This window comes from Tubulanus polymorphus, chromosome 7, assembly GCF_964204645.1.
Source record: "Tubulanus polymorphus chromosome 7, tnTubPoly1.2, whole genome shotgun sequence".
Taxonomy (NCBI): domain Eukaryota; kingdom Metazoa; phylum Nemertea; class Palaeonemertea; order Tubulaniformes; family Tubulanidae; genus Tubulanus; species Tubulanus polymorphus.
Window position 1 is genome coordinate 5,094,958 of NC_134031.1, and position 15,092 is coordinate 5,110,049.

The following is a 15,092-nucleotide window of genomic DNA, read 5'->3' on the forward strand; positions in this document are numbered from 1 at the left end:
CAACAACTAACCAGCAACTGGTAACCAGTAGCCCTTATATTGATGATGTAGTGCATATCCATTCAAAATTATTAAAAAGACGTGAAAATTCATTCAATAGAAAAATAACAAGTCGTGAAATTCATTCAATAACAAAATAAGCGTCAATATTTACAATTGAAATTATTATTGAGAAGCGCCAATATTGATGACGCAGTGCGCATCGACTGAAATAACGCATAGTACTCAATATATGAAAGGTAATATATGAAAATAACGCATAAGTCATCAATATATAAAAAAAAAACATATGGAATGATTGTAACGGCTTTTTCCCGGCGTCAAAAGTGAAGTGTGATTAGTGCAGCGACGACGTTAGTTTATGACGACATCGCGTACACATTAACAACCTGACACTCGATTCACTCCGTCAATTGTCGACTGCGCCTCGCTAGTAATTGACAGCGACCAGCGGAAACTATTACTCATTTCTCCGTTGTCATCGGATGAACGAACGATCAGTCGAAATCGACAGCCGTTTGTAATATATCAAATTGAAAAATCTCATCGAATATTCATCGTTTTAAACGATCTGTTCGAATTCGTTTTTCCTCGAATGCGGATTTGTTATTTAGATTTCGTCGTTTCCTAGTGTTTTATGATTGATCGTCGATTCGAATTTTGCGTGCATCGCGCGAACAAAGGGATTAATCGTTTCGCGGATGAATGATGGAATAATCTTATCTGCCCGATGCCAGGACGAAACGAGAATCGGTTTAAATCGGAAAAATGAATTAAGAAAAATGCTTCGAATCATAAATCGTCAATGTCTCTATTAGAAAGCGAAGATTAGCTGGTTTGGAGCAAAATCCGGTGATAAATCGCCGATAGCAAAATGACTACATCCGCTAATATTTCCGTCTGCAAGCCTAATAGCCCAATTCGTATATCGGGATCGACAGAGTTGGCAGGAAATATCCCCGATTGGCAAGCGGTAGTGCTCATTATTGGGCTCGGCGTGTTCGTCGTTCTCATGGCTAAATTGTTCGGAGTCGTCCGAAAACACGTTTTCAACGACGAGGTAAAAATCTATAGCTTCATGTCAGATTGAAAATCACAGGTTGTCGATGAAATTCCCATTTTTGATGTAGCTCGTACTAAAGCGAACTTTCCTTTTGCTAGGTTAGTGCTTAGTATGCAGCGTACGTAGTTCTTACCAAACTCATCAATCAACCTACGCGAAATATATTTGATCTTAAAAATGAAATGTAATTTGACTGGAAAACTTTAAAATCTAGAAAATCTTCCTTGAAGATATCTGGTCCTCTTTTGTGTCTCAATCAATCGGGTCATTGCATTGCGAAGCTATCTTCTAAAGGAATTACATCACAACATTGAATAGCCCATAGAAATACTTTAAACTACGTATATAAATCTACTTTTTTATATCCGTATAATCATCGAAATGTTCGTAAAATTATAGTATTCTGTCTTTTTGCAATTACCACGTTCCATTTGTCAGTCTGTGAATACGATGGATTTGGAGTGGATAAGAGACGCCGTGGCCGACTGTCCCTGTTCTCATCAATCCAGGGTTCATGGGTTCGAATTCTGGAAGCGACAGATATTCTTGGTCGAAGGTTCTTAATTGCCTGGTCTCTCCCTATTCGGAGGAAAATCGCATCGTTTATAATGCCCCACGTGGCACTCAGTGACTTGCGGTAATAAAAGAATTAGTCTGGATGCCTAGGTGACGTGGTTGACTGATTTAGTCTCGTCGTGTCGCCGCATTATAGTTCAATATTTTTCTTCCTTTTAGCAATTATTTTCAGCAATATCTAATAATGTAACACCGTTATGAAAAAGTATTTCTATTCTATTCTATTCTATTCTATTCCATAGCATATTTACATTTACGTAATCCACAATATCACAAGTTTTGATTCTAATTCAGCACTTGTGGTTACTCGATGGTTGCTACTCATACACTAGGTGCGCCAAGCCAAAATAAAGATCGCATTGATTTCGTATTAAGTTCGAAATGAAATCGATTTAAAAAGGATAGAATAAAATTTATTTCTTTCTCGTCACGTATAGCGGTTCTGACAGGTGAAAAACGATGCCAGGCCTTTTTTCGTCTGCTTTGAATTCCAACTGTGACGTCATTGTTAGTAATGAATATAAATTCATGTTTTCAAGATATATAAGACATGTGTAGTGAACAATTTTTGACGATTTCGATAATTTTCATATTCGTTCAATTTTTAGGATTTGTATATTATGGGTATTCTGTCTATTCTGTATGAAGTTCAAATTTGAATTACGAGTGACTCTTAAGTTTGACGTGTTGCACTTGACAAATTTAAGTTGTTTTTTTCTGTAAGTTGTAAAGCTAGACGCGCAAGCTTGTTTAAACTGCGGCAGTGCGGTACCTTAATTTTTTCGCTGCGTCTTGCTGGATTGAACGTAATTGGATTGACCTCGTAGATTGTAACCGCTTTTATCTTTGTTTTAGGATGACCTTGACACAGCATTTGACGCCGGGGGTAAGGTAACCGTCGGTTTAACTGCTACGACGATCGTTTCGCAGTGGACGTGGGCAGCAACGTTGCTTCAATCGTCTGCCGTAGCGAGCAAGGTACTATTTTTTTGTTGTTGACATCTTGTTGAACCCGTGGGCGAAACGTCGCGGTTGATTTTGAAATTATCACCGTTCCACGATATTAACCTCACCGATTCCAATGGACTAGCTATGAGCTTCGATTCCAATGGACTAGTTATGGAGGGCCTACCCAAAATTATCTAAAAATGGCATTTGACATAAAAGTAGACAAGATTCATAGCCATAGCTGCATAGTTTTTTCAGACATTTCTAAAATTCCTCACTCATTCATAGTGGAATATTTTTCGTTTTTTCCCTCTTTTAAAACCAGTTCGGAATCAGCGGACCCTTCTGGTATGCGGCAGGAGCAACGATACAAATTCTTCTGTTTGCCATGATATCCGCCCAGTTGAAAATTCGAGCCCCGGGCGCGAAGACGTTCTTGCAAGTGATCTGGGCGCGATTCGGCAAGAAAACCCACATCGTTTTCTGTGGATTTGCGCTCACAACGAACATCATCGTCACGTCTATGTTAATGCTAGGTAAGTGGGAACTTGTAAAGCCTTAGGTGAGGTAAAACCTCACATTGAATCGGTGAGAAAATACACATGACTGAATCGGTCTTCGCAGCGAATTCGCCTAAATGTGTCAATATTGGCCTTCCGAATTCAATCAAAGGCGAATTTTACGACGAATGATTCGCCGAAAAAACTCGACTTGTCTGTTACGAGCTTTAGATACCAAAACGTCGGAATTCTCTTGGCCTGTTATAGATATACCTGGTAATATCAAGTTCATGATATCCACTCCAGCTTTTTCTCGAGGAGTTGAATCTTGAAACGCGAATGCAGAAATTGGTCACTTTTCGTAGTTCCAACTATAGACGGTTGTAAATAGCTTTGTACAGCTTAACATTTCCCCTTAGCTATTCCTGCTCGCGTAACATATAACAGAGGATATAATAACCATTTCGTAGTAAATTGCTGCGCGACTCGCGATGCTCAGTAAATGACCATCATCCAGGTAAACTGGCGGCAATTTCCTCGGCAGAACACTCGGCATCAGATTTACGGACGTCCTAAATGACTTCTGGTCTATTACTGGTAACATCAAACATAAACATCTCAGGTTGATAATTAGAGGGTAAAGGTAGTTCAGAACACTATGTGGTAGCACATTTTTGCGCGCTACCATCAATAATGCAAGCACAAGAATCGGTATTTTTCAAGAAAATTGCATATTTTTTTCAATAGATACTGGAAGATAAGAAGATGCAATCAATATTGATTTGAATGAAATCAAATTCGGAATTTCGTATATGGCAGCACTGTAGCGCTGGAGTGCTGCTCCTGTTGACTCTTCAAGTAGCTAGGGAAACACCTATAGCTAATTCGTATGGACTGTAAATGCCGTTTTTCACTTACCATAAAGCGCCGGTGAACATTTTCTAAATTAAACAGGCGCTATACAAATTTAAAGATCATCTTTATTGCTAATCAGGATGATAGTCGAATAGTCGAAACGTTCAAATAAACTACGAGCTCGATGAAACAATTAATATGTCAATATGGCGTCGAAATTCAAATTCATCATTAGATAGCTGCTTTATGAAACATTTTAGACTAGTTTGTCTTTATTTGTGTGGAATCTATAAGCATACAATTTCGGGGATCTGTTCTGTCAACATGGCGTCGAAATTCATCAATGATTCATCGTTTACATTTTTCTGTTACATTTTTCTTCGTTAACGTATATTTGTAATATCGGACGATAATGTAACATTTTTTAATGAAAATGAATTTCGATTTCAATTTGTTTAGATAGCTGCTTTACGTCATTTTTTTCAGGCGGGGTCGCTGTATTGACGAATCTCGTGCGGGACCTGTGCGTCGAATACGCCACGATGTTGATCGCCGTCATCATCGGCACGTACACGTTTATCGGCGGTCTGGGCGCTACGTTCTACGTATCGTACGTAAACACAGCCGTGTTGTTCATCGGCTTGTTCGCGTTCATGATACGAGTTTTCCACGCCGACGACGACCAAAACGCGTTGGGTAAGTCGGTTATTTAATGTTTGTATAGCGGACTCGGCTCAAAGCGTTGCCGGCACGTGGGGATCCCGCGATGATCCGCCAGGTTCGCTAGTGGTTACTGGGTTACCGCGCTTCAACTCCTGATTAGTAAATCAATTTTCTGTGATACCTAATATAAGCCTACCATACACTGAGTGCGAAAGCGAACCTTCTATCCGATGACTTTTTTGGTAATTATATCGGTTTTGAAAGCCTAAAATCTAGCTCAAATTTCATCGAAAATGAAAAGATTCGCAGAGAAGCCGCGTTAACCTGGTGAAGAATGAATACAACTAGGCGGATAGTACTTTATAGGTTCACTAGTTTATTTTTTTTCAAGAACGAGCTTTCGCTGCTAATGTAGTGGTTTCATTTTCACCTGATGAAACGACTCGTTGTATTGATTGAAAATGAACTACGAAAAGAAAATCACTTTTTGCGCCATTGTTGCCACACGCGCACACACGTGCCGACAAATACATGATAGTCAGGAGACGCATAAATGTAGTCTTCCCGTTTAAGAAGCCATTCGCATGTAGCTATTTGTTGGCGTTCAATAAGCCAAATGGACGCATCTCGATAACTACCATCGGTGATAATGATGGCTGAGAAGCTACTACAGCTATGTTATCAGAATTGTAACCCAAGAAGATCATGCTGGGCGACTCACGCATGCATAACAACATATCGATAAGTGCATGTATGATCAATCTTCTAAATTGGGAGGTGTGATATTTTTGGACTTAAGTCACGACTGTGCAACTGGCCCCAGGTCATGGAGACCATTTTAACGCTGACGGATAACACAATTGAAATTTTGTAAACGAAATTATGTAATCGTTTTCTCTGGAAATAAAAGATCCAATGAATCTACCAATAAAAATGAAACAAAGAAAACAAACTGAAAGTTTTTAGACACCTTGAAAAATGATTTGAATATACCATTAATTGAATTGAATTAAGTTGATTGACCGGCAACGATTCCCATCATTGATGACGTAGTGCACATCCACTCACATAATTGATTATCAAAATGGATGAAAAATTCATTAAATAGAAACTGAGAGTCACGAGTTTGAATGATTATAAAATGATTGTAACTGTTAAATTGAAACGCCAATATTGATGACGTAGTGTACATCGACTCAATCAGAACCCCTTACATAACGCATTGTGATCGATAAAAACATTTTCGTAACGGTTATTACGGCATCGAAAACTTAAGAAATGTGGAGTCATTCTGTAAAATGGGCCCTGCCCAGGGCATGTGTGAAGCCTTGGCAAGAACTGGCAGAGCCAATTACAGTTGCACCACCAGAAAATTAGTATTGTACGTTTCAGACTCATTTCCGGACTCTGTCGGGCCGAATCATCACAATGTATATCAAGGCTGACGTCATCGTATAGTATTGTTTCTATGGTTTCTAATTAAGCGCGTTTGTGTCTGGCATTGTGCGATATTGCTAGGTGCACTAGTGCGCATCTTTTCAAAAATGAAATACCGTTTATCCTACGACATAATATAATAATGAATATTCTATAACACGAAAGGCTAAGATGAATTAATTTTTCATCAGATTTACATCGTCAAATTCGTCTGTTCTATCGCACTGCGGCAATTTGTAAATTGGTATCGTTACGCTCGAAAAGAGAAATGGAATGAATCCTTTGAACTCGTAAAAAAATCCAATCAAACGAACTATGCCGACCTTAAAAATGACAATGGAGTGATTATCAATCCTTCCTTTGACAAACAAAACGAATTGGTTTTTAAACTCGGTGATGTTGTTGATAATTAACTAAATTAGGTTGTTTAGAGGTAACGGCTTATTCTACCGCTGTTAAGACACGGGGAAAGTGTGCGACGAACAAATACAAGGAAATTACGAAATTCTCTCGACTTTGATTTCGAAAAGAGATGTTTTCTTGTCGAGAAAACCGTTCAAAATGCAGATATAGCCCATCTTTTATTCAAACATAGCCAGTTTTGAATGTTTCGATCGACTTGGATGCATTGAAAAAAATCATCCCTGTCTAAGTTAGGTACACGCAAAGGCACCAATTTGAATAGACCTATTTCTATCGTTTTTGCAGGAAGCATCGAAAAGATATACGAATTGCTGAAATGCAGCAACACAACGATCGAGGGCAACGTTGAAAATAGTTACCTGACATTTCTGTCATTCCCCGGATTGATATTTGGAATCATTAACGTGATAGGTGAGGAAGATGTGTAAATGTCATCGTAAGGTTGACTCGTAGATGATCATAACTTCTATGATCATCAACTGAAAAAAATATCGATTCACATGTGATAACTAGGATATTGTATTTGCAATTCGCATGACGTCATTTAGACCGGTCTAAATCTGGCTCGTTTTTATTTGGATTGGACCAAGCGTTCACACTTGCAAAATGGCCGTTCCAAATCGTAAGTAGCGCAGTGCTCCCCCATTTGTCATCACGCTGATTTATATAGTTTTCAATTTTCATACAATTTCAAAATATTGCCTAGAAATTAATGTGTAGCCAATCTACCAGAGCGTGAGTGAATGCACACTCTGATTTGGTCTGTTCCATATTTGGCCCGTTCCAGGTATAGACCCATTTATACCGGTCTAACTAGTGGTTATGTGAACGCAGCCTTTTTGGACCCTCAGCTATTGAAACCAGCCCCCTGGTTTGTTGTAGCATTGAACTGAAATAACTGAACTAATGGAACTGTTAAAAGTTAAAAAAAGGAATTATCACGGACAGGGTGGTAAGGGTAGTGATGAGACAATCAAGAGATGAAAAAAAACTAATCATCACACAAAGATAAAGATGAACGTGCAAAATGAAACGCGTCCGTGTAAAATGTAGAACATCTTCCCTTGCAAAAGGCAAGGTCTTTATATCACAGAGAATAATCAAAATTAAAATGACAAATAGCGCTATCATCAATGGATATGTTAATTATCAGAAGTCGTATGGAAGAGGGATTATTGTACGAAAAACAACGATTCTTCGGATGTTCTTTGTAAGTTTTCTCTTTCGACGCAATAATCCCATTTTCCACCGAACTCTTTTCCTGGGGTCATAGTCATTTTCAACTGTTTGGGGTTTTGAAGTTGACGCCTATCACCCCATCGAACCAACCGCCTTAACGAAATATGAGTCCATCGTGTATCATGTTCATTTCACAGGAAATTTCGGAACAGTATTCGTCGACCAGTCTTACTGGCAGAGCAGCGTGGCCGCTAAGCCGAAAGAAGGCGTTTGGGGTTTCCTGTTGGGAGGAATAATCTGGTTCTCGGTACCGTTCGCGTTTGCGACTACGATGGGCTTGGCTTATATAGCGCTTGGTACGAATCAAGGCCAACCGTTGCTTACCATGGCTCAAGTCGACGCGGGTAAGTTATCAGTCCAAACGATAAATGAAGCTCTACAAACCAGATACTTCCAGGATAACTTCATTCTAAAAGAGGACCAGTGAAGTCATGATACACCGCTAATACCTTCGTGATAGATTTGTTATCGTATTCCTCACTTTCGGGATCAAATTGACGGGAATATCTAGTAGATATCACTGGTATCTCATGGGTGGATGATGGTTCACAAGCAAGTTGTATCGTCGGTTCAGTTAAATGATCATCGGTCTTCAAAATGATCATGTTTTATTTTTGTTTCAACGCATGTGCCCAACAAAGGCGTATAGAGAGCCACCCGTGTCTCTGGGTGGACTCGGTTCTCTGTTGGTTTCTCTGGTGGATTCTGGAGTCGTCAACTCTGGTTCTTAAAATGTTTCACCAGTACAACGATAGTATCTCTTCTATGGGGGTTCATTTCTTCATTCCAGTTTATAAGTAGCCGTGTGAACTGCACACTTAGAAGTGAACATTGACACTTTGCTAATAGTCAGAAAATAGATATTACACATTTCCCAAACAACTGTACCATTACATTCAGTAGAATGTTTTCAGCGTGTAGTATATATTGACAAATATTGCCATTTACCCAAGTGTATTTTGGATGGCCACATTTACGGTTAGCACGAAAGTTTTCAAGCACCTCTTGCTAATGGTACGTGCGTCTGAATCGCATTGTATTGCAGGTCTGGTGCCGCCGGTCGTGGCACAGAAGCTAATGGGAACTGCCGGCGAGTTCTTGATGGTAATAATTCTCATCATGGCCGTGACGTCAACCGGATCGGCGGAAGTCATCGCTGTCACCTCAATCATCATATACGATATATACGGAATTCATCTCAAGGTAAAATACTAAAGGCTTCGATGATAAATCAACCAATCGTCTGGATACCAATGTCAAGGTTCTAAGCTATCTAGTTAATGAAAGGCCAATCACGCGTTGAATCGTTAAGACTTTATGAATCACCCAATCATTCACGAACAACGAAGACGTGCTGTGAAACTCGGGTGCTTAAGTTGTCGCCCAGACTCAGCGTGTGATATACAAGATTTAAAACAATCATCCAATCACCCAATCACTAATAGAAAGCCAACCGGTCATCGTACAAGTTGCAAGCAAAAGACTTAACAACTAGCTTATAGGACAATGATTTCGCTTCCAAATTCGAAAAACTTATCCTCACTGTATTAATTGATATCGTGGTTTAGGTAAACATATGATAATTCTTAGAGATAGCTAAATGAATCATTTGAGTTCTAAACTTCTGAGCTAATCTGTAATCTGAGATGAAAAAAGGCGAAACATTCAATCTGCCATGATTACTCGAGTATAAAGGCCTACCCGAACGTACCGGATTATTCATATATCCTCAATAAAAAAGACATCAAACAAACTTTAAAAAGCAAGACGAATATAATCCTTCATTTTGTATTCATTTCTGATCAATCATCATTCGAATTCGACGTGGTCATTTTCAGCAGCAATCAGAAACTAAGTAACGATCTTAGATCCTCTATTGACGGGAAGCTTAAGACTTTGTACTTCTTCGTAAACCGATTATGAGAAATATTTACGAGTCATACACATGATTTACACCACTAATCTTTAAAAAGAACGTACACTGTACCGAATCATTGGCATTTTCAAGATATTTCGGGATTTGGAGATATCCACGTGCGTATGTGTTAAAATTATTTAAAATTCAAAGCTTTTTTGCCGAGTATCAGACGGCTTGATAACACAGTCAACTTTCCAGCTTTTATGATAACGAATGTACGAATCATTATGTATGAATGTTTCCTTGAGCTAGTAGTTCAACGTTTCGACTTTATTCTTAACAGTTTTCCTGAAGATGGCTTTTAGGATATAGACAAAAACATTGAATAAACTGATACTAGCTCAAGGAAACTTTTGAGGACATCGTGGGATTATTTTACATAATCGCCACAAAACGGATACAGTTTCTTATTAATGATGATTACTGCATCCATTTACTTTCTTTTATTAGCCTTACAGAAAGGTATTAGACGCCAACAGTTGCGTTCTATGCGGACGCCAGCGCGGTAGAATGGCGAACCCACGTGACAAGTGCGTCTGTACGAGTAAAAACTATTGTCAAAGTTGCACCACGGATGACCAGTAAGTGACGTGAAACGCATCATATCATCAAAGATCAAAGGTCTAATATAGGATAACCTCTTAGTATTTAGTGTCCTTAGAAGTACTTTTAGAAGTACTCCTATTTGCGTGGTCTTATTTATTTTAAAAGCAGTGTTTCAGCGATTTACTTTCCATACTATTGCCTGGATCAATGATACATATACTAATAATTTTTTGTATAGGAAACATGTTCGATTGAATTCCGAGTGGCTTATAAAGCATTAACTTGGATTTGAAAAATCATAAGCTGATAAATGAGATCCATATAATACTAGGCGCCTCAGCTGCCTTGACGTTCCTCAAAAACGTCCAAAACGCCCAAGCTGTTTACTCCGCGCCTGTGTTCCGGAACTGAAAGGACGTGATAACGTGGCTCTGATTGGCTGGTTGACTATAGGCCATAGGGTCGAACCACCAGCTGGACAATGAAGCTGCACCGAGAATCGCTTTTCGCAAAAATTTTGATCAATAGTTTTTCATTCACCCATCAATGTTTTCCTTCATTTTCAGGCAGCGCGCTGCTTGTACCCGAGCGACGAAACCTGCTTATAAATGCCGTACCCACGGTCACTACAGGTCGCACAACGACTACTTATCAACGCTGAAAAACTGGGGCATACTATTCGTTTCGTTAGCCATAGTTCCGCTAACGCTAGTACTTAGAGGAATCGGGGTAAGATGGGCCGTGGACGTGTAAACTTAATCTAGTATACATATCCATGCGAATACAAATGAAATACAGTTTTTGAAAGTATTCGACGAAACTTACCGTGTTAAGTTCGTTTCGATGACGAGCCCGCTGACTACGAGCGTTTGTCAGCGCCATACCATGTTCAAATTGCTGTCGCTCTGTCTTCCTCATTCTTTGATAAACATCTTGTTATCGGAAACAGACGATACGGCTTTGCCGTAGTATCACCTGAGGCCAAAACACGCCTTGAACTCACGCGACGCGTTACACTCTCGTGATGAATATCAGAAAAACGTCGTCAATTTGTCGATGACGGAATTTTTTGCACGGAATTACATTGAAAATATAGCATATATATGTATAAGATGTAAATGTTGTGGAAATTTGAGAAGATCGTATTATCGAAAACGGTCGATCGAAGCTACGAAGACTTGATCGACATCGCAAATGAAAACTAAAATGATAAAACGTTTTCATTGCTTCGATATTAGATTGATTGATGTAAGTGGCTAGGGTTTTTAAAACACTATTGAATACATGAGATAACGATTCTCAAAGCTCCAAACAATGTTTTCCTCCCTATACTGTTTTCCGAGGTAAAAATGTAATACTCGATATTGAATTTGTATCAATTTGCGACGACTGGGTGAATTTGAATTGAATTGTCGATTATAAAATTCACTCATACGCAGATCGATTGTCGATAAAAGATGATAGCTTTGGGCGCTTGAAAAATTTCTTCATCTCGAACTCGGAAAGATAATTCAGTAACATAGGAAATTTAGCGTTCTTTGGCAATGGGGTGCGGGTAATTTTGGCAAGCGAGGATTCAGCATTTATCCGCCAGGTTCGCCAGCGGTTATTGGGTTACCGCACCTTAATTTCTTCTGCATTTCAATTCGATTCGAATCATTGGTACATCGAATAAATTTTCAGTAAAATCTATAGGCATCATACGCCAATGAGAAAGCAAAAGAATCCTATATCTATTCGATGAGTTTCGTTTGATAATTTTCAGATTTGGCAGTCCAAAAATCGAGTTCAAATTTCGTCGAAAATAACGAGAGAAATCTCGTAACAAATTCAGCCAAAAAATTTAAAAGTTCTATTTTAAAATGATTATATTTCGAGCAACGTTTCGGCTAAATACTATAAGCCATCATCAGGCGTACTATCAATTTATTGTGAGATTTCTCTCGTTACTCATCATACACGGAAATCGTTATCTTCTCGTCTTTACATCGAAAATGCACTGATTTTCACTACCCGAACGACCCAGTGTTTTTGTTGCACCATCTGTGGGTGCCGGTGTCCTATTCTTACGAGAAAATGTCTCGTTTCTGTGAAAATACCTCACTTTGAACAAATGTCTTCACAAAAATACAGTCACAGTATATGGGATTTACTTAAGATACCCATAGCGATGAAACAAAATTCTATCTTCCTGAGCTTTCGGGAAGATTTCTTCTTCCAATCTTCCGAGTTTATGCAAAATACGAACTTCACACAGTTCTTGTCGTAACGGAGTTTCTCATTACATTTCTAATTCCAGATAAGTTTAGGTTGGGTGTACAATTTTATGGGTATCGTTATCGGGTCGGCTGTTATACCTATTACATTAGCGATGTTCTGGCAGCGACTGAACGCCGAGGTGAGCATGAATAAGATACTTCAAAAATCATTGGATGTGATAAACGAATCTATATAGGAGCTCCTAGTTGCAACAACCTGCAACTGATTATAAAATCTCAAAATGTCATTTTTTACCGAATGAGACATATCAATGGAACGAAATCGATTATTCTTTGGATACATCAAATTATCGATTATTGAATATTGATCAAGTTCATTCGGAATTTTTCACATAAGCTTGTGTAATCTGAAGTGGCATTTTCAATGTAAATTGAGCAATACTGCACTATTACCTTTGAGGACGAAAATTACATTATAGCTCGCAGACGTAAAGTTTAGATTTCCAAACGAATAATTATGTTCGCGCAGTTTGTCGAAAGGAACGTCTGCCTTCGAGACGCTTGTCAAACTAATTATCGAAATAGGCGAAAATGACGCAGAAATTAGAAACCTAAGGTGACAAACGACGTACGTACGCCATCGAATGAAGTTATTTTCAGGGTATGGTAATCGGTGCTTTGGTCGGTATGGTGACGGGAATTGTGAGCTGGCTGATCAAATCTGCTCTACTTCCGGGAGGACTGAGAAATTTCATAGCCAACACGGGTAAGTACAAAACGGTCTGCGCTTGGCAGTGCTTGTGTTCCTAAATCGTCATTACGCGCTATTGGAAACGTACTTATGAAGAATTAAGTACGCCGCTGGTCCCTTTTGAAATTGCTAGGTCCCTGAATACTGATGTCCCGTTTGGTGACTGTACATTTTCCGTTTTCAGGTGATCAGTACAGTATGCTGACGGGCAACATAGCGGCCATATTGACCGGCGGATGTTTGACGGTCGTAGTAAGTCTGATAACGAATCGTTCGTACGACGCGTGTAGCGGCACGGAAATATGGGAAAACACGAGGGATATAGATAATCCGCTTTCTCCTTGGACAGAGCTGTATTCCAAGTAGGCATTTGTGATGAATGTTTCCAATCGTTAACCGTAGTACCAAAAATAGAAAAAAGTATGATACAGATTTTAGGCGTGTAGCTATTCTCTCGGTATAATCTATAATCTCTACTTTATATATACAGGGAACTTCAACTCAGTGGTTTACAGACTCTTGATAATCGCCCGTCGATGGCTGAGGTAGCCGCCACGTTTAAAACGGCTAAACTGACTGCCTACGTCGGTGCCCTGTCCGCATCATTCGTGCTGATTTTACTTTGGCCTGCTTGTATGGTGTCCATAGGAGTGATGGATAGTTCACAGTTTGCTCAATGGGTACGTATTTACGTTATGCGCGTTGCAAGCTTTGGCCAAAGAAATTCCGGGGGAAATATGAAGGGAATGCTGGTTTTAAGATAAGATCATTTTATTGTTGCCTATGGCTTTCTTCGAATAAGTAAATGGACCACGTCTCCAGACGTTGCCGTACTTCTTGTAACTTCATTTACCCCGCAGGTTTATACGTCGGAAACGTGGGCGTTTCTGGCGGGAATTGCCATCATTATCTTGCCGGTCGTCAACGAAGCCATGTCCATACGAACGGCGTTGCGGGAAAAATCTCGAGTATTCGCTATAGAAATATCGCCGCGACGAATGGCGGCAACCGCGTCTGCTCGGCCGCGCGCGTCGATCGAGGAAGAAGTTGGACAACCAGCGCAGACGAACGGTGACGTCATCCACCAATCGACAGTCTCTGCCGCTGTTGCGCGGAAACAGTCGAGCGCCGCCTCGTCGGAAAGCAACCAACCGGTGTTTGGCTGAAAACGTTTCTATCGAGTATATCGGTGCGATTGCAGCTATCTAAGCATCGGTTGAATCTCGAAATCTGCCGAAATCACGATTCAGGATACGATCACGATGCCGTCTATTAACAGATTTCTTTGTGCGTGTTCAATCTCTGTTGCGTTCAATTTATCAAAGGTTAGAACGAGATCATAGACATTCTCGAATGTCACCTGCGGATTTTTACGAACATAGATTATATAATCCGTTTCTTCTCTGTGTGAGAATGTGAATAACTCTTTCCGTAGCTTCTTTTTCTAACTTCCGTTTCGTTCATTATAAATTGATTGCGTATCGACTCTTTTTCATTTGTAAATTCACCTGATTAAAAGTTTCAAGTTTACTTTTTATAGAATTGTTCAAATCATTTTCGTTCGATTCTAATCTCGTAAAGCCCAACGCACACGTCGCAGGGATACTCAGAAACCCGGAATCAAACATGTTTGATCTCGGAAATATTGTTTCCCGAAACCATGTTTATCGTTTCTCGTAAACCACACGACAAAGGGAAACGCGTTGAACATGTTTCCGTCTCCTACTTCCGTGTTTCCCTGTGTCGTGTGCGTTGGGCTTAACCGATGAAAGTTAACGACAGATGCCCGCGGTTCATCTTCCTACGTTCAAAAGGTCTTATCTACTTTAACAGCGGCAGATCGAAAGTCAATGAGAGTCGCGAGACATGCTCCGCTCCGCTGAACCGCTTGTACACGCATCTTTAACTACAGGTGTCAAAACAGTCGCATCATTTGCCAAATGGTAATCCCATT

The 15,092-nt window shown here is 39.7% G+C and overlaps 1 protein-coding gene across 1 annotated transcript; it reads left to right on the plus strand.

The window, feature by feature from the left end:
- The first annotated feature begins 874 nt into the window (after positions 1-874).
- On the plus strand, positions 875-14,499 carry LOC141908541 (uncharacterized). Its single transcript, XM_074798635.1, has 14 exons — positions 875-1,060; positions 2,495-2,617; positions 2,913-3,123; positions 4,429-4,638; positions 6,751-6,876; positions 7,842-8,048; positions 8,750-8,907; positions 10,073-10,203; positions 10,735-10,897; positions 12,468-12,566; positions 13,048-13,153; positions 13,323-13,500; positions 13,629-13,818; positions 13,999-14,499. Exons 1-14 carry the CDS (start codon positions 875-877, stop codon positions 14,302-14,304), a joined length of 2,394 nt encoding a protein of 797 aa, XP_074654736.1. The 3' UTR covers positions 14,305-14,499.
- The last annotated feature ends 593 nt before the right edge of the window (positions 14,500-15,092 follow it).